General features: G+C 42.5%; 1 protein-coding gene across 5 annotated transcripts in view; it reads left to right on the forward strand.

Moving 5' to 3' along the window:
* The window catches only part of LOC134345485 (anoctamin-7-like), a 190,418-nt gene that overhangs the window by 89,429 nt on the left and 80,440 nt on the right, over nt 1–20,549 (forward strand). For all 5 annotated transcript variants that reach the window (XM_063046218.1, XM_063046213.1, XM_063046214.1 and 2 more), the window contains 2 exons: nt 3,618–3,714; nt 12,839–12,982. In XM_063046218.1, the coding sequence (XP_062902288.1) occupies nt 3,618–3,714; nt 12,839–12,982 (241 nt within the window). The remainder of the gene's footprint in view (nt 1–3,617; nt 3,715–12,838; nt 12,983–20,549) is intronic.

Consider the following 20,549-nt stretch of genomic DNA (forward strand, 5'->3'; position numbering starts at 1 on the left):
GGACGAGGCAGAAATCTACAGGCTTGAAGCTTGAGGCTAGAGGCTAGAGACTTGGCTTGGCTTGGCAAGAGGCTAGAGGCTGGAGTCTTCAGGCTCGGGGCGAGGCCGGAGGCCGGAGACTTGAGGCAACTTTTGGCAGGCTCTACCTGGGCAGGGCGCGGATCACCACCCGACAGAGGCAAGGGACAGGAAGGGACAGAACCAACCCCAGGTAATGGCAAGACGGCCTGGCTTACCTGGGTGGAGGCAAGGGACAGGAAAGGACTGAACCAACCCCAGGTAATCGCAAGAGGGCCTGGCTTACCTGGGCGGAGGCAAGGGCCAGGAAGGGAGCTAGGTACAGGGTGGCTCCAGGACCAGATAGCAAGACAAGGCAAGGCTACAGGCAAAGCAAGGCAAGACAAGACAAGAACTTCAGGTGAGGCGAGAGTTACCAGCAAGACAAGGCAGGGCTTCAGGCAAGGAAACAGAGGCAGGGGAAGGGATACAAGGAGTAAGGACAAGAACAATCCAGCAACCACGCCCTGGTCTCTGGAGGTATTTATGCAGCCAGCCCCAACTAGCATCAGCTGCCTCAATTAGCACAACAAGGACAGAAACAGGGTAGATAGGAAAACCTGGAGCAAGGGTCTATGGACCGGACCGTGAACCGGAATACGGACATCACGGACCGGACTATGACAAATCAGGGGATGGTTGCACTATTCCGTTCTGTAGCCTGAGAGTGTCAAGTTGTAGAGATCGTTATTTATTTTGTACCTCTCTACAGTTCAAAGAGTGTTACAGTAGACAGTGACCACAGTCGGAATGTCACCTTAATGAACATATCTACATTCTGACTCCAATCTTGTGTCGGGAAGTACAAGTTGTAAACAAATTGTTCAGAGGTAGGGCCAACCCACGGAGGTGTGTGGTCTGATAACAGAAAGAAAATGACTGTTATTAAGTAGCAACATTGAGTTGATTGCCCATGAGTTCTTGTGTGACCCAGGAGCATACAGTTTCCTTTCATATTTCATACAACATGGAAAAAGGCCATTTAGCCATAGAATCTCAGAGCAATACTCTCACTCTTTCTTCACTTCTTTGTAATCTATTCCCTTTCACACTCCCTTCAACTCCTGCCAGATTCTTCCACTCACCTACACACCAGGGGCAATTTACAGCAGCTAATTCGGCTACCGACCGACGCATCGTCAGCTATGGGAGGAAATTGAAGCACCAATAACAAACTAATTTATCAATGAACCAATTTACCACTCAGAAGAAACCCACGCAGTTACTGGAACAATGTGCAATGCTCCTGTGATTCTGACTCAGCAGCTGGAAGACTGTGAATCCAGACTAGCAGAAAGAGAAATGTGTTCCAGGACACTGTACGTAGGCAAAGCAACAGTGCAGACGTGGCACAAGAACGCAGCCTTTGAAACCCAGGGACTCTGGACATGCATATTGCAGGAGTATATTTTATACCTGGGGTAATCTCTTGTAGTCTGGGAACACAGGATGTGCAGTTCAGCATCTGTGCATATATAGTCCTACAACACTGAATCTGTTTCACAGGGAGCAGAAGCTTTATGCCTGTAACTCTACGAACCACACCATTGCCTTTAAATCTAGATGATATTTCCCGTGCACATGCCATTGTATGCAAAACTTAAATGGTCCTGAACAAGTATAAATGCTCTCAGATTCCAGAGGTGATCTTTTCATTTATGACCACGGTCACATCTTTAAATGGCATCTAACCAAGTTACCTTCTCAACTTGTCAGCCTCAAATACTGTTATAAAGTAAATTTCTGTACCTTCAAAACCGGTTGGTCTCATTACAGTGCTTTCCCATTGGAAGTGATTGTGGCTGGAATGGTTTTCTGCTCATCCAACCACAGTTAATCAGTACGAGCTTTCCAAGACTGAACTAGCTGAAGGTTTTAGAATGGTTTTGGAGGACTAGAAAATCACAAATGTCACTCCACTGTTTTAGAAAGGAGGGAAGCAAAAGATAGGAATTATAGGCCAGTGAGCCTGATTTCAGTAATTGGGAAGATGTTGGAGTCCATTATTAAGGATGAGGTTTTGCGATACTTGGAGGCACATGATAATTAGGACAAAATTAGCATGGTTTCCAGAAGGGGAAATCTTTCCTGATAAATCTGTTGGATTGTTTTGAGGAAATAATAGACAGAATAGACTAAGTAGAGTCAGTGGATATTGTTCACTTGGATTTTCAGAAGGTCTTTGGCAAGGTGCCACACACAAGGCTGTTAAACAAGATAAGAACCCATAGTATTATGGAAAGGTACTAGCATGGACAGAAGATTGGCTCTCTGGCCAGAAGCAAAGAGTGGGAATAAAGGGGGCCCTTCCTGGTTAGCTGCTGGTGACTAATGGTATTCTGCAAGGGTCAACGTTGGGATCGCTTCTTTTCGTGTTATATATGTCAATGATGTGGATGATGGAATTGATGGCTTTGTAGCCAAGTTGGTGGACAATATGAAGATAGGTAAAGGGGCAGGTAGTGTTGAGCCAGCAGGAAGTCTGCGAAAGGTCTTAGACATAGGAGAATGGGCGAAGAAGTGTCAGATGGAATACAGTGTTGGGAAGTGTTTGGTCATACACTTTGGTAGAAGGAATAAAACTGTAGACCATTTTCAGAACTCAGAAATGCAAAGGGACTTAAGAGTCCTAGTGCAGGATTCCCTAAAGATTAACTTGCAGGTTGAGTCAGTGGTAAGGAAGATAAATGCAATGTTAGCATTCAGTTTGAGAGGACTAGAATATAAAAGCAAGAATGTAATGCTAAGGCTTTATAAGGCATTGGTCAGACCAGATTTGGAGTATTGTGTGCAGTTTTTGACCCCTTATCTAAGAAAGGATGTGCTGGTATTGAAGAGGATGCAGAGGATGTTCATGAGAACATTCTCGGTCTGAAAGGGTAAACAAGAGAAGCGTTTGATGGTTCTGGGTCAGTACTCACTACAGTTTAGAAGAATGAGAGGGTGATCTCATTGAAACCTATTGAATATTGAATGGCCTAGATAGAGTGGAATAGAAAGATGTCCCTTTGGAGCAGAGATGAGGAGGATTTTCTCTAGATAGAAGGTGATGAATCTATGCCACATTTGGCTATGGAGGCTAAGTCATGGGGTGTATTTAAAGCAGACTTTGATAGGTTCTTAACTAGTGAGGATGTCAAAGGTCATTGAGAGAAGGCAGGAGAATGGGGTTGAAAGAGATGATAAATCAGCCATGATCGAATGGCTGGGCAGACTTGATGGAGCAAATGGCCTGATTCTGCTCTCGTGTCTTGTGGTCTTATGATGTAATATCTTCTTGCATTTGGTAAAACAATTAACTCGTACTATCCACAAGACCTGTCTCCAACTTCTTATCCGTGAGAAACCTCAGATGAAGTAGAACAGAGTAGAAAATTGACTTCAAAATCCAGTAGGCTCCTCAAAGCATGTTGCTGCAAAAGATTTACTCAACTTTTACAATTGGTCAAATGCCAAGAGCCATTTTTGTAGACCTTAAGGTTATGTTTTGTTTCCGGATACATGGCACTTGATTTGGACTTTATCTTGAGGTTCTGCTTCATCTCTGCATTCACACCTAGAAAGGAAATCTGTGAAGAAGGATCCAACTATACCATGTGTCCACTCTGTAAGTTCTGCACGTCCTGGAAACTCTCCAGCATCTGCACAACCTTTAAGGTAATCCTAGTTCTTCATTCTAAAGCTTATTTAAGTCACCCAACCACCTATACATTCCTTGCTGTGGGATCATGACACAGGAAATGTCTTGGGCAGTAACTAATGTAGGAGTAATGACTACACACAGAGTTTATTATACAGACACCACTATTCCATTAACGAGTATGGCATTCAATACAGATGTATTTAAAGGAAACTGGGCATGTGGAAGATGAAAGCTTTACAAAATATTAAATGGATAAGATCCTTGGAAAGCATGATTCGGAATCTCATATGTCTTGGTTAGCTGTGGTCAGTGTCAACAACATCTTGAGGCAACTTGAAAGGATATTGGAGTGAGAACTAGATGTGGTGTAGTTTGACTGAAATCTTAGATAGAATAAGCTGGAGCTCTTTTCTGGTAAATACTACATGCTGGCTAACTCAAAGAACCAAGATCTCAACGGTTATAACCCTAGACAGATCAAGATGGCAAAGGTTTTGGAAGGTTAGGAAGGTGAACTTGTGGCTTGCTTGAAGGAGTGTTGAGGGAAAATTGTTTCCTCTTTTGGGACAATAAGATCTGGACAAATAGGGGAAAAAACTAAATTAGGAAGAGCTCCATCTGAAATAGTCCGGATCCACTTTCTGTAAGGAAATGGGGTGAAACAGTAGTGTAATCATTCTGAAACAAATGAAGAGAAGAGGTGAATGGACATTACACTTTAGGCATGACAGACAAAAGGAAATCCAAAAGAAGTGGCAAAACTAAACCAAGAGACAGACTGGGAAATCAAGTAAAACTTTACTTGATTCCCCAAATGAACAGACAAAAGATTAGATTCAAGTGGCAGGTAATGATCCAGATTTAGTTTGCAGTGGCTGGTTAACCTATCAACCCATGCTTCTGGTGGGAGGAAATGGGACCACCAAAAATGACAAAGTTTAGAAAGGGATAAGAATTTAACATCCAGTAACATGGAGACAAAATAGAGAATGGCAATGAAGGTGTTCTATTTAAATGCAGCATTTCACCTGCAAATCCGCTGGGGTCATCTATTGTGTTCAGTGCTCCTGATGCAGCCTCCTCTATACTGGTGAAACCCGTGGTAAATTGGAGGACTGCTTCATTGAACATCTCCATTCCATTCGCCAAAAGCGGAACTTCCAGGTGGCCAAACATCTTAATTCCAATTCCCAATCCTGTTCCAACATTTCAGTCTGTGACCTCCTCCTGTGCAAAAATAAGGTCACCCTCAGTGTGGAGGAGTGACACCTCGTATTCCATCTAGGTAGCTTCCAACCGGGCAGGATGAGTACAGATTTCTCCAGGTTAAAAAGAAGTCCTTCTCCCTCCCTCCCCTCTTGTTCTATTCCCCATTCTGGCCTCTTACCTTTTCTCACCTGCCTATCACCTCCACCCAGGTCCATCTTCCTTCCCTTTTTCCTACAGTCCACTCTCCTCTCCCATCAGATTACTTCCTCTCCAGCACTTTACCTCCCTTAACCACCTGTCACCTTCTATCTATCCTCCTTCCCCTCCTACTACCCTTTTATTCTAGTGTCTTCCCCCTTCCCTGAAGAAGGGTCTCAGCCTGAAATATCAACTGTTTATTCATTTCCATAGATGCTGCCTGACCTGTTGAGTTCCTCCAGCATTTTGTGTGTGTTGCTTTGGATTTTCAGCATCTACAGAATTTCTCATGTTTATGAAATACTATATAGTAGATGATCTTGCAGCACAGTTAGAAATTGGCAGGTATGATGCTGTGGGCATCACAGTCGTGGCTGAAGGGGGATCACAGTTGGGAGCTCAACATCCAAGGATATACATTGCATTGAAAAGACAGGCAGGTGGGCAGAGGGGTTGGGGTGGTTCTGTTGGTAATAAATTAAGTCAAATCCTTAGAAAGGGATGACATAGGATTAGAAGGTCCAGAATCATTGTGGTTAGAGTTAAGAAACTGCAAGGGTAAAAAGATATTGGATTATTAGATTAGATTATGAGGACACTCAGTCCTCATTTATTGTCATTTAGAAATGCATGCATTAAAAAATGATACAATGTTCCTCCAGAATGATATCACAAAAAAAACAGGACAAACCAAAATAAAAACTGACAAAACCACATAATTATAACATATAGTTACAACAGTGCAAAGCAATACCATAATTGGATAAAGAGCAGACCATGGGCACAGTAAAAAAAAGCCTCAAAGTCCCGATAGACTCATCATCCCACGCAGGCGACAGAAGGGAGGAACTCTCCCTGCCGTGAACCTCCAAGCGCCAACAACTTGCCGATGTAGCACCATTGGAAGCACCCGACCGCAGCGGACTCTGAGTCCGTCTGAAAACTTCGTGCCTCCGACTAGCCCCTCCGACACAGCCTCTCTGTGCACCATCCTCTGCCGAGCGCTTTGACCCCGCCCCGGCCGCCGAGCAACAAGCAAAGCCGAGGACTCGGGGCCTTCTCCTCCGGAGATTCTGGACCACACAGTAGCAGCTGCAGCGAAACGGCATTTCAGAAGTTTCACCATATGTTTCTCCGTGCTCTCATGTCCGTCTCCATCAAATCAGGATAGTGCATGGCACCCTACTTGACAGATAACAGACATCACCACGCTGCCCTCTTCTCCTCCTGAGTACAAATTACAGTGGGAGATAGAAAATGAATGTAAAAAGGGCAATATTATGATGGTCATGAAGATTTCAATATGCAGGGCAAATGGGAAAATCAGGTTGGTGCTGCATCTCACGAGAAGGAATTTGTAGGATGCCCACAAGGTGGCTTTTTAGAGCATCTTGTGGTCAAGCCCACTAGGGAAAAGGCAATTCTGGCTTGGGTGCTGTGTAATGAACCAGATTTGATTAGGGAGCTCACGGGAAAGAAACCCTGAGGAGGCAGGATCCTAATGACAGAATTCACCCTGCAGTTTGAGATGGAGAAGCTTTCTTTCTTTTTAAATCTTTTTATTGAATAAGTATACAAAAGGGTAAGCCATATAGGCACTAATACACTGTTAGAATATAATAAAATTACAGGAAATATTAATACAGAAAAAAAAGTGATACAAACAATGTAATTTAAACATAACATACTAAGGTAACATAATAGTATACTAATTTATATATATATATATATATGAATAGAGAAAAGGAAAAAAAACCCCAAAAAAAAACCCACCGTGCAACTAACCTAAAAGCAAAGCAAAGCAATGGGCTAACTTGGAACCAAGTAGAGTTAAAGAACTTAAAATCACGTCCTCAATCCCGACCTCCATTAAAAACAGTAAAAAAAAAACAAGAAGGGTATATAAATATGGAGCAAAAAAGAGAAGAAAAAAAAATTACATTAAATGAAAATATTGAATAAAAGATCTCCAGGTCTGTTCAAATTTAAGTGAGGAATCATAAAGATTGCTTCTAATTTTCTCCAAATTCAAGCATAATATCATCTGAGAAAACCAAAAAAAGGTGGTTGGAGCGTTAAGTTCTTTCCAATGTTGTAAGATACATCTTTTCGCCATTAAAGTAAGAAATGCAATCATTCTACGGGCTGAAGGAGAAAGATTACTGGAAATTTTAGGCAGTCCAAAGATAACAGTAATAGGGTGAGGAGAGATATCTATATTCAATACCTTTGAGATAATATTAAAAATGTCTCTCCAAAAAGTTTCCAGAGTAGGACAAGACCAAAACTTATGAGTTAAAAAGGCTATCTGCCCCGGACATCTATCACAAAAAGGATTAATATGAGAATAAAAGCGAGCTAATTTATCTTTGGACATATGTGCTCTATGAACAACTTTAAATTGAAATAGGGAATGTTTAGCACAGATAGAGGAAGTATTGACTAATTGTAAAATCTGCCCCCAGTCATCCACGGAAATGATAGAACCCAATTCCTGTTCCCAATCTACCCTAATCTTATCAAATGGAGCTTTCCTAAGTTTCATAATAATATTATAAATCATAGCCGATGCACCTTTCTGACATGGATTAAGGTTAATTATAGTATCTAAAATGTATGTAGGAGGAAGCATTGGAAAAGAAGAAAGTATATTACTTAGGAAATTTCTAACTTGTAGCTATCTAAAAAATGTATTCTTGATAAATTATATTTATTAGATAATTGTTCAAAAGACATAAGGGAACCATCTAAAAATAAATCCAAAAACCGTGAAATACTCTTAGTCTTCCAAATTTGAAAAGCATGATCCGTAAAAGAGGGAGGAAAAAATAAGTTACCTAAAATAGGAATCGCTAGCCCAAATTGGTTAAGATCAAAAAATTTTCTGAATTGGAACCAAATATGTAAGGTATATTTAACTATCGGGTTAGACACCTGTTTAAGGCGTTTCAAATCAAAAGGAAGAGAGGAACCTAAAATAGAGCCAAGTGTATAGCCCTGAACAGATTCTAATTCCAATGCTACCCATTTAGGAATGGATAGTATATCCTGGTCAAGTAACCAAAATTTCATATGTTGAATATTGATTGCCCAATAATAAAATCTAAAATTAGGTAATGCTAAGCCTCCATCTCTCTTAGCTTTCTGTAAATGTATTTTACCCAGTCTCGGGTTTTTATTTTGCCAAATAAATGAAGAAATTTTTGAGTCAACTTTATCAAAAAAAGATTTTGGAACAAAGATTGGTAATGCCTGAAATATATATAGAAATTTTGGCAGAAAAAACATCTTAACTGCATTAATACGACCAATCAAAGTTAAATATAAAGGAAACCATTTAGATGAAAGTTGAATAATATGGTAAAAGTTAATCTTAAATAAATCTTTGTGTTTACAAGTAATTTTAATCCCAAGATATGAAAAATAATTATTAATCAATTTAAACGGAAAGTTATGATATAAGGGAAGTTGTTTATTAATCGGAAAAAGTTCACTCTTACTAAGATTTAATTTATAACCTGAAAAGAGACTAAATTGTGCTAATAACTCTAAAACAGCAGGGATGGATTTTTGAGGATTAGAAATATATAAAAGTAAGTCATCAGCATAGAGTGATAAAGGTGGAGAAGCTAAAGTCAGATGTATCAGTATTACAGTGGAGTAAAGGGAACTACAGAGGCATGAAAGAGGAACTGGCCAAAGTTGATTGGAATGAGACACTAGCAGGAATGACGGCAGAGCAACAATGGCGAGTGTTTCTGGGGGTAACTTGGAATGCGCAGGATCGGTTCATCCCAAAAAAAGCACTGTAAAGATTGGATGACGCAACCGTGGCCGACAAGGGAAGTCAAAGGCAGCATAAAAGCAAAAGAGAGAGCATATCAATCATATAGCAATAATTAGTGGGAAGCTTTTAAAACCACGAGGAAGCAACCTAAAAACCCATAAGGAGAGAAAAGATGGGATACAAAGGTAAGCAAGCCAATAATATCAAAGAAGGTACCAAAGGTTTTTTTCAGAAATATAAATGAGGAAAAAGAGGTGAGAGTGGAGATCAGACTGTTGGAAAATGACACTGAAGAGGTTGTAATGGGGAGAAAGAACTGGGATATGAGCTCAATTCTGCGCCAGTCATCACTGTGGAACACACCAGCAGCACGCCAGAAATTCACGTAATGGGGTAGAAGTGAATGTAATTGCTATTACTAAGGAGAAGGTGCTTGGGAAGCTGAAGGGTCTGACGTAGATAAGCCACCTGGACCAGGTCGACTACACCCCTGGATTCTGAAAAAGGTAGCTTAAGAGATTGTGAAAGCATCAGTAACGATCTTTCAAGAGTCACTAGATTATGGAATGGTTCTGGAAGACTGCTGGAAGACTGGAAAATTGCAGCTGTTGCTTCACTCTAAGTGGGGGGTGGGCGGGAAGCAAAAAGACAGGAAATTATAGGATAATTTACCTGACTTCAGTCCTTGGCAAGACGTTAGTGTCAGAATCAGGTGCAATATCACTGGCATATACCATGAAATCAGGTGCAATATCACTGGCATATACCATGAAATCAGGTGCAATATCACTGGCATATACCATGAAATTTGTTGTTTTGCAGCAGCAGTATGTTGCAATAAATAATAAAAACTGTAAATTACCTTGGATATATACGTATGCGTGTGTGTGTGTGTGTGTGTGTGTGTGTGTATGTGTGTGTGTGTATGTGTGTGTGTGTATGTATGCATGCCACTCTCCCAATCCAGGTGTCACAGCTCCAAATGCTGCTGTCACCACCAGCTTTACTCTGGCTATAACTTCCCACGTACTTTCTCAGTCCTCTTTCAAGCTCTGCCATTCTCCACTACCCTCTTGGGTGTTTCCCACTTGGACTTGGGACTGTCCAATCCATACTCAGTGCAGATGTTCCTGTACACAAATCCTGCAACTTGGTTGTGCCATTCAGTGTGTGCTGTCCCTGTCTACACCTTGCACTCTGCCTCTGTGTGCTGGATGGTTTCAGCAGACTCCTTGCACAGTCTGCATCTGGTGCGATAGACCCCTGCTTCTATTGCTCTTGTGCTCAGTGCCTGTTCTTGTGTAACCATGAGCAGAGCCTCTGTGCTGTCCCTCAGCCCTGCCATTACCAGCCACTGGAAGGACTTTCTTATGTCATCCACCTCTAATATCTGACGCTATCCTGACAGTTGAGCTGTGCCGAGCCACATCCCATCTATAAATTTGCTGATTCCAGAACTATTGTTGGCGGAATTTCAGATGGTGATGAGAGGGCGTACAGGAGCAAGATAAATCAGCTGGTTGAGTGCTGTTGCAGCAACAATCTTGTACTCAACATTAGCAAGACCAAAGAATTGATATTGGACTTCTGAAAGAGTAAGGGTAGCGTCCATTATTAAAGAGGAGTTTTCATGGTACTTGGAGGCATATGAAAAAATAGGCCAAACTCAGCATGGTTTCCTTAAAGGGAAATGTTGTCTGACAAATCGAATGGAAACTTTTGAGGATATAACAAACAAGATGGATAAAGGAGAGTGAGTGGATGTTGTTTACTCGGATTTTCGTTTTTGACAAGGCGCTGCACGTGAGGCTGCTAAGCTAGACAAGAGCCGAAGGTATTAGAGGGAAGATGCTAGCATGGATAGAAGAATGCCTGTCTGGCAGAGCAAGCAGTGGGAATAAAGCAGGCCTTTTCTGGCTGGCTGCCCGTACCTAGAGGTGTTCCACGTGGCTTGACGTTGGGGCCGTCTCTTTTCATGTTAAATGTCAATGGTCTAGAAGAGTGAAATTGATGGATTTGTGGCCAACTTTGAGGACAATGCTAAGATAGGTGGGAGGGGTAGACAGGTAGTGTTGAGGAAACAGGGAATCTGCAGAAGGACTTGGACAGATTAGGAAAATGGGAAAACAAGTGGCAGATGGAATACAGTGCTGGGAATTGTATGAGGGGTGATTGATAAGTTTGTGGCCTAAGGTAGAAGGAGTCAATTTTAGAAAATCTAGCACATTTATTTTTCAACATAGTCCCCTCCTCACACTTAGTCCAGCAGTCATGGAGCATACGGATCTTGGACCTCCAGAAAGTGTCCACAGCAGGGGTGATTGATAAGTTAATAACTCATCGGGGTAATTGATAAGTTTGTGGCCTAAGGTAGAAGGAGATGAGCTATTAACTTCAAACTTTCTGCATAATCACTCAAAGAGATGACCTGCATGCGCATGTAACAATAGCCATAAAACTCATCTCCTTCTACCTTAGGCCACGAACTTATCAATTACCCCTGCTGTGGACACTTTCTGGAGGTCCAAGATCCGTTTGCTCCACGACGCTGGGCTAAGTGTGTAAATGTAGGAGGGGACTATGTTGAAAAATAAATGTGCTAGGTTTTCTAAAATTGACTCCTTCTACCTTAGGCCACGAACTTATCAATCACCCCCCAACTGTCGACACTGCAGTGACATTAATCAATCATAACTCTTTCTTTTCCAATTTTTAAAAAATTTATATATAAGAATACAGAGTACAGGAAAAATATATATATATGTCAATACATTAAACTAAATCGCATATAAAGACTCCTTACCCTATATTCGTACAAATCAATTAGTTCGTAACATTGAAAAATAATAATTTTTTATATAAAAAATCTAATCCGCTACCAAGACTGAAGCTGATTAATAGAAAAAAAGAGAAAAGATTGTTAGTAACATCTGTGCTTTAACAGCAAATCAAAATTTTGAAAATAATTCAGAAAGGGTCCCCACAATGTTTGAAAGTCTTCATTAGATTCAAAGATTGAACATCGAATCTACTCTAAATTTAAACATGACATCACATCACCCAACCATTGGGCGTGAATAGGAGGGGCCACAACATAATTCACCCCCAACTGTCTACACTACAGTGATATTACAGCCCAGCATATCACACAAACCAATCTTCCGTCCTTGGACTCACTTTACTCAGCACGCTGTCGGAGCAGTGCTGCCAGGATAATCAAGGACGCGACCCACTCAGCCAACACACCTTTTGTCCCTCTTCCCTCCAGGAGAAGGCTCAGGAGCTTGAAGACTCATACGGCCAGATTTGGGAACAGCTTCTTTCCAACTGTGATAAGACTGCTGAACGGCTCCTGACCCAGATCTTGCCCATACCCTCCAAATATCCAAACCTGCCACTCAGTTTTTTTTTGCACTACCTTACTTTCCCTTTTCTTTTTTCTATTTATGATTTATAATTTAAATTTTTAATACTTACTATCGATTTGTACTCCAGGGAGCATGAAGAGCAGAATCAAATATCACTGTGATGATTGTACGCTCTAGTATGAATTGTTTGGTGACAATAAAGTATAAAGTATAATTCACCCCACGACTGTATACACTGCAGTGACGTTAATCAATCATAATTCATTCCCAACTGTCTACACTGCAGTGACATTAATCAATCATAATTCACCCCCCCAACTGTCTACACTGTTGTGACATTAATCAATCATATTTCACCCCCAACTCTCTACACTGCAGTGACGTTAATCAATCATAATTCATTCTCAACTGTCTACACTTCAGTGACATTAATCAATCATAATTCACACCCCCCCCCCAACTGTCTACATTGCAGTGACAATCAATCAATCATAATTAACTCCAACTGTCTACTCTTCAAGGTATGAGTTTTTGTTTCTACAGAATTGTGTTGTTGACCATTTTCCATTTCTCCAGTTGGGCCAACTCTTTGACAATGGAGCCACAGTATTCTTCAGTATCTTCATGTCACTATGGGCAGTAATGTTCCTCGAGTACTGGAAGAGGAAAAGCGCAATTCTGGCCTATAAATGGGAATGTTTCGACTTCGAAGAAACTGAGGTAAAATGGCGAGATTCAAACCATTAAAACAGATCAAAGTTTATCCAGCAATTGCTGTTCCTAATGTGACAGCCAAACACCATTTCTAAGTCAGAAGGTTCCGATCTTGCTCCGTAGACTTGCTCCAGGGACAACCCAATGCAATGCTGAAGGAATGCTGCAGTACTTGAGCTAATTTCCTTCAGATCACTCTGAAGATGAGGTGAACACAAAGGATCCAAATATATTATTCCAAGAAGGTTCAAGGATTTCTCCACAAAGCAGGCTTTCTCTTTAGGGTCATAGAAACACAGAAAATGTAAAATAAAGGAGAACACCATTAAATTAATCTCATCTGTCCTGGTTGAAAAAGGGCTTTCCAGCACTGGGTCAGTGGCCCCACAGGACACAGCTTTCCAAGCACTGTTCAAATCTATTGTGGCTTCTGTCTCCAGCATCATTTTAAGCAGTGGGCTCCAGACACTAACCATTCACGGGGTGGAAAAATTCTTTCCTCATCTCCCCTCCAGTCCTTCCACCAATTACTTTAAAATCTTTGCCTCTGATTTTTGACATTTCAGACATGGGGGAATAGCCCTTCCCATTTAGTTTATCTAGGCCCCTCATAACTTTCTACACCTTGATTAAATTTCTGCTCAATCCCTTCTGTTCAAGCAAAAACAATCCTAGCTCATGTAATCTTCACTCATAGATACAATCCAGTCCTGGCTATGTTCTTGTAAATTTCTTCTCCACCCCCTTCAATACAGTCACATCATTTCTTTGTTGTGGTGGCCAGGAATGAATCTGTGTTCTGGTCAGCACCATGTACAACTCTAGCTGAATCTCTTTGCTCTTGCACGGTATATGCTGTGGCTTGATAAGTGCCTTTTTAACTATCTAATTGGTCCATCCTTTCATCTTTTCAGAACACACACCATATAAATGCAGATGTTTCTGCATACGATATCCTTCCATTTTGCCTTGTTGTTTCCACTCAGACTCTTTTCCTTACACACCTAGCATTGAATTCCATTCGTCACCTTTTTTTGCCAAACAACCTGTTAGGGAAATTAATTTGCTAAGGAAATTCAATTAAAGTTGATCACAAGTAAATTAGACAAGGATTTCGAAGTAAAGAGATCTTTATTCACAATATCATGGGGAGTGGAACCTGTAACAGCAGGTTTTGAATTCCAAATAATAGAGAGAGCACCGCTCCTTTTATACATTACAAATCGATTGCAAAAGCAAAGGATGTTCGATTAACCTTGTGAATTGGAAAAGATAAGCGAGGTTCACATGCAGTTCTCTTGAGATAAACTGTACCCATAGCAACAGCCAAAAATTAAAAATTCAGTCCAGTGTACAACTTTGTATTAACAAATAGTTTGTCTTGTCTCGTTGAGTCTAATTCTTATAAGATAAGCAACTGCAAGTATTTATTCTAAGAATGGTCTCTGCTGAAAGTCAAGGCTATTTTTTTACAAGCTAAGCTGCAAACTGGTTTCCATACTCAAAGCCAATATTAACCCTTTGTCTATCAAAATCTTTAACTCCACACAACCAGACCATCTATACTGACATACTGTACGTGAAGTTCAACATTTTCCTCATTGTCAACCACATGGACAGTTCTAGTATCAGCTGCATTATGCTTCTTTATTCAGGTCATTAATCATTAATATATTCAACAAAATAAAGGACCAAATACTGAGCCCTCTGCAACTCTAGGGTAAAAACCTTCAAGTCACTAAGGTACCATCAACTATTATCCCCATTAGCCCCAGACAGTCCTTCCAGGTGAGGTGACACTTCACCTGTGAGTCGGCTGGGATGATATACTGCATCCGGTGCTCCCGATGCGGCCTTCTATATATTGGCGAGACCCGACGCAGACTGGGAGATCGTTTCACTGAACACCTATGCTCTGTCCGCCAGAGAAAGCAGGATCTCCCAGTGGCCACACATTTTAATTCCACGTTCCATTCCCATTCTGATATGTCTATCCACGGCCTCCTCTACTGTAAAGATGAAGCTACACTCAGGTTAGAGGAACAACACCTTATATTCTGTCTGGGTAGCCTCCAACCTGATGGCATGAACATCGACTTCTCTAACTTTCGCTAATGCCCCACCTCCCCTCATAACCCATATTTACTTATATACACACACATTCCTTTTCTCTCTCTCCTTTTTCTCCCTCTGTCCCTCTCACTATACCCCTTGCCCATCCTCTGGGTTCCCCCCCCCTTGTCTTTCTCCCTGGGCCTCCTGTCCCATGATCCTCTCATATCCCTTTTGCCAATCACCTGTCCAGCTCTTGGCTCCATCCCTCCCCCTCCTGTCTTCTCCTATCGTTTTGGATCTCCCCCTCCCCCTCCCACTTTTAAATGTCTTACTAGCTTTTCTTTCAGTTAGTCCTGACGAAGGGTCTCGGCTGGAAACGTGGACTGTACCTCTTCCTGTAGATGCTGCCTGGCCTGCTGCATTCAGCAGCAATTTTTATGTGTGTTGATCAACCATTATCCTTCACTTTCTGCTGCTAAACCAGTGTTAGATCCGATTTGAAACTCCTCTACATAGGACTTGTCTGAGCCTTTGATGAATTCCACATTGACTGCATCAACGACAGGGTCCTTATCAACTCTTCTTGTTACTATCTCACTCACAGCCTTCCCTTAACAAATCTATGCCTTCCTAAATAAAAGTTTATGCTGCCTGTCTAAAAAGATTCTAGTTCATTAGCTCCTTCAGTATCTGATGATCTCACCTCAGAGGCTTGCACATGTATTTGAAGATGACAGTGCCTACCAGACTCTGTCTGCACGTTCAGATTGAGGTGTGCATAAAGCGTTTGGATTGCAGTAATTTGCAGATGGACTGTGGTTTCCGTCACAGTTTTGTTCGACTAGTCAGGGTTGTTAGCCCTGAGCTGAACCCCCAAACCTGGAGGACTGATGGACCACTCCAAGTCTAGCATGGGTGACCCTACCAAGAACCAAAGCTCAAAGCCCTGCTTCAGGTAGCTTAGCTCCCTGGGTCACTGAGGCATGCAGGCCTCTGAACCATAACAAGGCTGTGGTCCTCTTGGTGGGAAAGACTAACTGGCCTGCAATTATTTGGTTCACCCTTTCCTTCCTTTTTAAGCAATGACAGTAGATCATCAGGGCCCTACAATTTCTTTGCCTTTCTGTTGTAACAGCTTGGGATATGTTTCACTTGTCCTTGGGGAACTGTTGATTTTTAAAGATGATGAATTCCTTAAGATATCTTTTTTCACTACCTTACTCTATGCAAGATCTTACACACTACTTACCATCTACATCATAATCTTATCAACACAAGCAATCTGCCAGAGGAACTCAGTGGGTCGAGCAGCAGCCGGGGATGAGAGGAGAAATCGTTTAGGTTTTGGGTCAAACCCTGCATCAGGGTCAGAGTGGAGAGGCAAGATGGCCAGCATGAAGAGGTCAAGGAAGGTGGGGGAAAAAAGGTTTCCGGTGGACTGAGGAGGGGTGTAAGATGACAGGCAGGTAGTACCCAAGATTAAGAGATGTGATTAAGCGCCTTGCTCAAGGACACAACACGCTGCCTCGGCTGGGGCTCGAACTCACGACCTTCAGATCACTAGACGAACACCTTAACCACTTGGCCACATAGTTGTAGACTACCCAAGCAGAATACAAGGTGTTTTTCTTCCAGTTTGAGTAGGCTTTGCCTAAGAGTAGAAAAGGCCAAGAATGGGCAGGTCGGTGCAGGAATGGGAAGGGGATCTCAGCACGGCCACTGCTGACTGATTGTAGGTGTCACACACATCTTCTCCAGCCTCATCGATTGTGTTTGGTGTTGCTGCTACATCAGCAAGACTCAGCACAAACTTTTTCATGCTGTCTCTTTCTTATATACTGACACTGGAGAGGATTCAGAGAAGATTCACGAGAATGATAACATGAGGAAATCTGCAGATACTGGAATTTCAAGCAACACACATCAAAGTTACTGGTGAACGCAGCAGGCCAGGCAGCATCTCTAGGAAGAGGTACAGTCGACGTTTCAGGCCGAGACCCTTCATCAGGACTAACTGAAAGAAGAGCTAGTAAGAGATTTGAAAGTGGGAGGGGGAGGGGGAGATCTGAAATGATAGAAGAAGACAGGAGCGGGAGGGATGGAGCCAAGAGCTGGACAGTTGATTGGCAAAAGGGATATGAGAGGATCATGGGACAGGAGGCCTAAGGAGAAAGAAAGGGGGAGGGTGGAAGCCCAGAGGATGGGCAAGGGGTTTAGTGAGAGGGACAGAGGGAGAAAAAGGAGAGAGAGAAAAAGAATATGTGTATATAAAAAATAATAGATGGGGTACGAGGGGGAGGTGGGGCATTAGTGGAAGTTTGAGAGGTCAATGTTCATGCCATCAGGTTGGAGGCTACCCAGATTGAATATAAGGTGTTGTTCCTCCAACCTGAGTGTGGCTTCATCTTTACAGTAGAGGAGGCCATGGATAGACATATCAGAATGGGAATGGGACATGGAATTAAAATGTGTGGCCCCTGGGAGATCCTGCTTTCTCTGGCGGACTGATGTCTACTATAAGCCTATTGACTCTCACAGCTATCTGGACTATTCCTCTTCTCACCCTGTCTCTTGCAAAAATGCCATCCCCTTCTTTCAATTCCTCCGTCTCTGCTGCATCTGCTCTCAGGATGAGGCTTTTCATTCCAGGACAAGGGAGATGCCCTCCTTTTTTAAAGAAAGGGGCTTCCCTTCCTCCACCATTAACTCTGCTCTCAAATGCATCTCCCCCATTTCACGCACATCTGCTCTCTCTCCATCCTCCCGCCACCCCACTAGGAATAGGGTTCCCCTTGTCCTCACCTACCACCCCACCAGCCTCCGGGTCCAACATATAATTCTCTGTAACTTCCGCCACCTCCAACGGGATCCCACCACTAAGCACATCTCGCTCCCCCCACCTCCGCTTTCTGCAGGGATCGCTCCCTACGCGACTCCCTTGTCCATTTGTCCCTCCCATCCCTCCCCACCGATCTCCCTCCTGGCACTTATCCTTGTAAGCGGAACAAGTGCTACACATGCCCTTAGACTTCCTCCCTCACCACCATTCAGGGCCCCAAACAATCCTTCCAGGTGAGGCGACACTTCGCCTGTGAGTCGGCTGGGATGATATACTGTGTCCGGAGCTCCCGATGTAGAAGCATAGAAACATAGAAAATAGGTGCAGGAGTAGGCCATTCGGCCCTTCGAGCCTGCACCACCATTCAGTATGATCATGGCTGATCATCCAACTCAGAACCCTGTACCAGCCTTCCCTCTATACCCCCTGATCCCTTTAGCCACAAGGGCCATATCTAACTCCCTCTTAAATATAGCCAATGAACTGGCCTCAAGTGTTTCCTGTGGCAGAGAATTCCACAGATTCACCACTCTCTGTGTGTGAAGAAGTTTTTCCTAATCTCGGTCCTAAAAGGCTTCCCCTTTATCCGCAGACTGTGACCCCTCGTTCTGTACTTCCCCAACATCGGGAACAATCTTCCTGCATCTAGCCTGTCCAATCCTTTTAGAATTTTATACGTTTCAATAAGATCCCCCCTCAATCTTCTAAATTCCAGCGAGTATAAGCCTAGTCGATCCAATGTTTCATCATATGAAAGTCCTGCCATCTCAGGAATCAATCTGCTGAACCTTCTTTGTACTCCCTCTATGGCAAGGATGTCTTTCCTCAGATTAGGGGACCAAAACTGCACACAATTCTCCAGCTGTGGTCTCACCAAGGCCTTGTACAACTGCAGTAGTACCTCCCCGCTCCTGTACTCGAATCCTCTCGCTATAAATGCCAGCATACCATTCGCCTTTTTCACCGCCTGCTGTACCTGCATACCCATTTTCAATGACTGGTGTATAATGACACCCAGGTCTCGTTGCACCTCCCCTTTTCCTAATCGGCCACCATTCAGATAATAATCTGTTTTCCTGTTTTTGCCACCAAAGTGGATAACCTCACATTTATCCACATTAAATTGCATCTGCCATGAATTTGCCCACTCACCTAACCTATCCAAGTCACCCTGCATCCTCTTAGCATCCTCCTCACAGCTAACACTGCCGCCTAGCTTTGTGTCATCCGCAAACTTGGAGATGCTGCATTTAATTCCCTCATCCAAGTCATTAATATATATTGTAAACAACCGGGGTCCCAGCACTGAGCTTTGCGGTACCCCACTAGTCACTGCCTGCCATTCCGAAAAGGTCCCGTTTATTCCCACTCTTTGCTTCCTGTCTGCCAACCAATTCTCTATACACATCAATACCTTACCCCCAATACCGTGTGCTTTAAGTTTGCACACTAATCTCCTGTGTGGGACCTTGTCAAAAACCTTTTGAAAATCCAAATATACCACATCCACTGGTTCTCCCCTATTCACTCTACTAGTTACATCCTCAAAAAATTCTATGAGATTCGTCAGACATGATTTTCCTTTCACAATTCCATGCTGACTTTGTCCGATGATTTCACCGCTTTCCTAATGTGCTGTTATCACATCTTTGATAACTGACTCCAGCAGTTTCCCCACCACCAACGTTAGGCTAACCGGTCTATAATTCCCTGTTTTCTCTCTCCCTCCTTTTTTAAAAAGTGGGGTTACATTAGCCACCCTCCAATCCTCAGGAACTTGTCCAGAATCTAATGAGTTTTGAAAAATTATCACTAATGCATCCACTATTTCTTGGGCTACTTCCTTAAGCACTCTGGGATGCAGACCATCTGACCCTGGGGATTTATCTGCCTTTAATCCCTTCAATTTACCTAACACCACTTCCCTACTAACATGTATTTCCCTCAGTTCCTCCATCTCACTAGACCCTCTGTCCCCTACTATTTCCGGAAGATTATTTATGTCCTCCTTAGTGAAGACAGAACCAAAGTAGTTATTCAATTGGTCTGCCATGTCTTTGCTCCCCATAATCAATTCACCTGTTTCTGACTGTAAGGGACCTACATTTGTCTTAACCAATCTTTTTCTTTTCACATATCTATAAAAGCTTTTACAGTCAGTTTTTATGTTCCCTGCCAGTTTTCTCTCATAATCTTTTTTCCCTTTCCTAATTAAGCCCTTTGTCCTCCTCTGCTGGACTCTGAATTTCTCCCAGTCCTCAGGTGAGCCACTTTCTCTGGCTAATTTGTATGCTTCTTCTTTGGAATTGATACTATCCCTAATTTCTCTTGTCAGCCACGGGTGCACTACCTTCCCTGATTTATTCTTTTGCCAAACTGGGATGAACAATTGTTGTAGTTCATCCATGCAACCTTTAAATGCTTGCCATTGCATATCCACCGTCAATCCTTTAAGTATCATTTGCCAGTCTATCTTAGCTAATTCATGTCTCATACCTTCAAAGTTACCCTTCTTTAAGTTCAGAACCTTTGTTTCTGAATTAACTATGTCACCCTCCATCTTAATGAAGAATTCCACCATATTATGGTCACTCTTACCCAAGGAGCCTCTCATGACAAGATTGCTAATTAACCCTTCCTCATTGCTCAATACCCAGTCTAGAATAGCCTGCTCTCCAG

Source organism: Mobula hypostoma, chromosome 4 (genome assembly GCF_963921235.1).
Source record: "Mobula hypostoma chromosome 4, sMobHyp1.1, whole genome shotgun sequence".
Classification (NCBI taxonomy): domain Eukaryota; kingdom Metazoa; phylum Chordata; class Chondrichthyes; order Myliobatiformes; family Myliobatidae; genus Mobula; species Mobula hypostoma.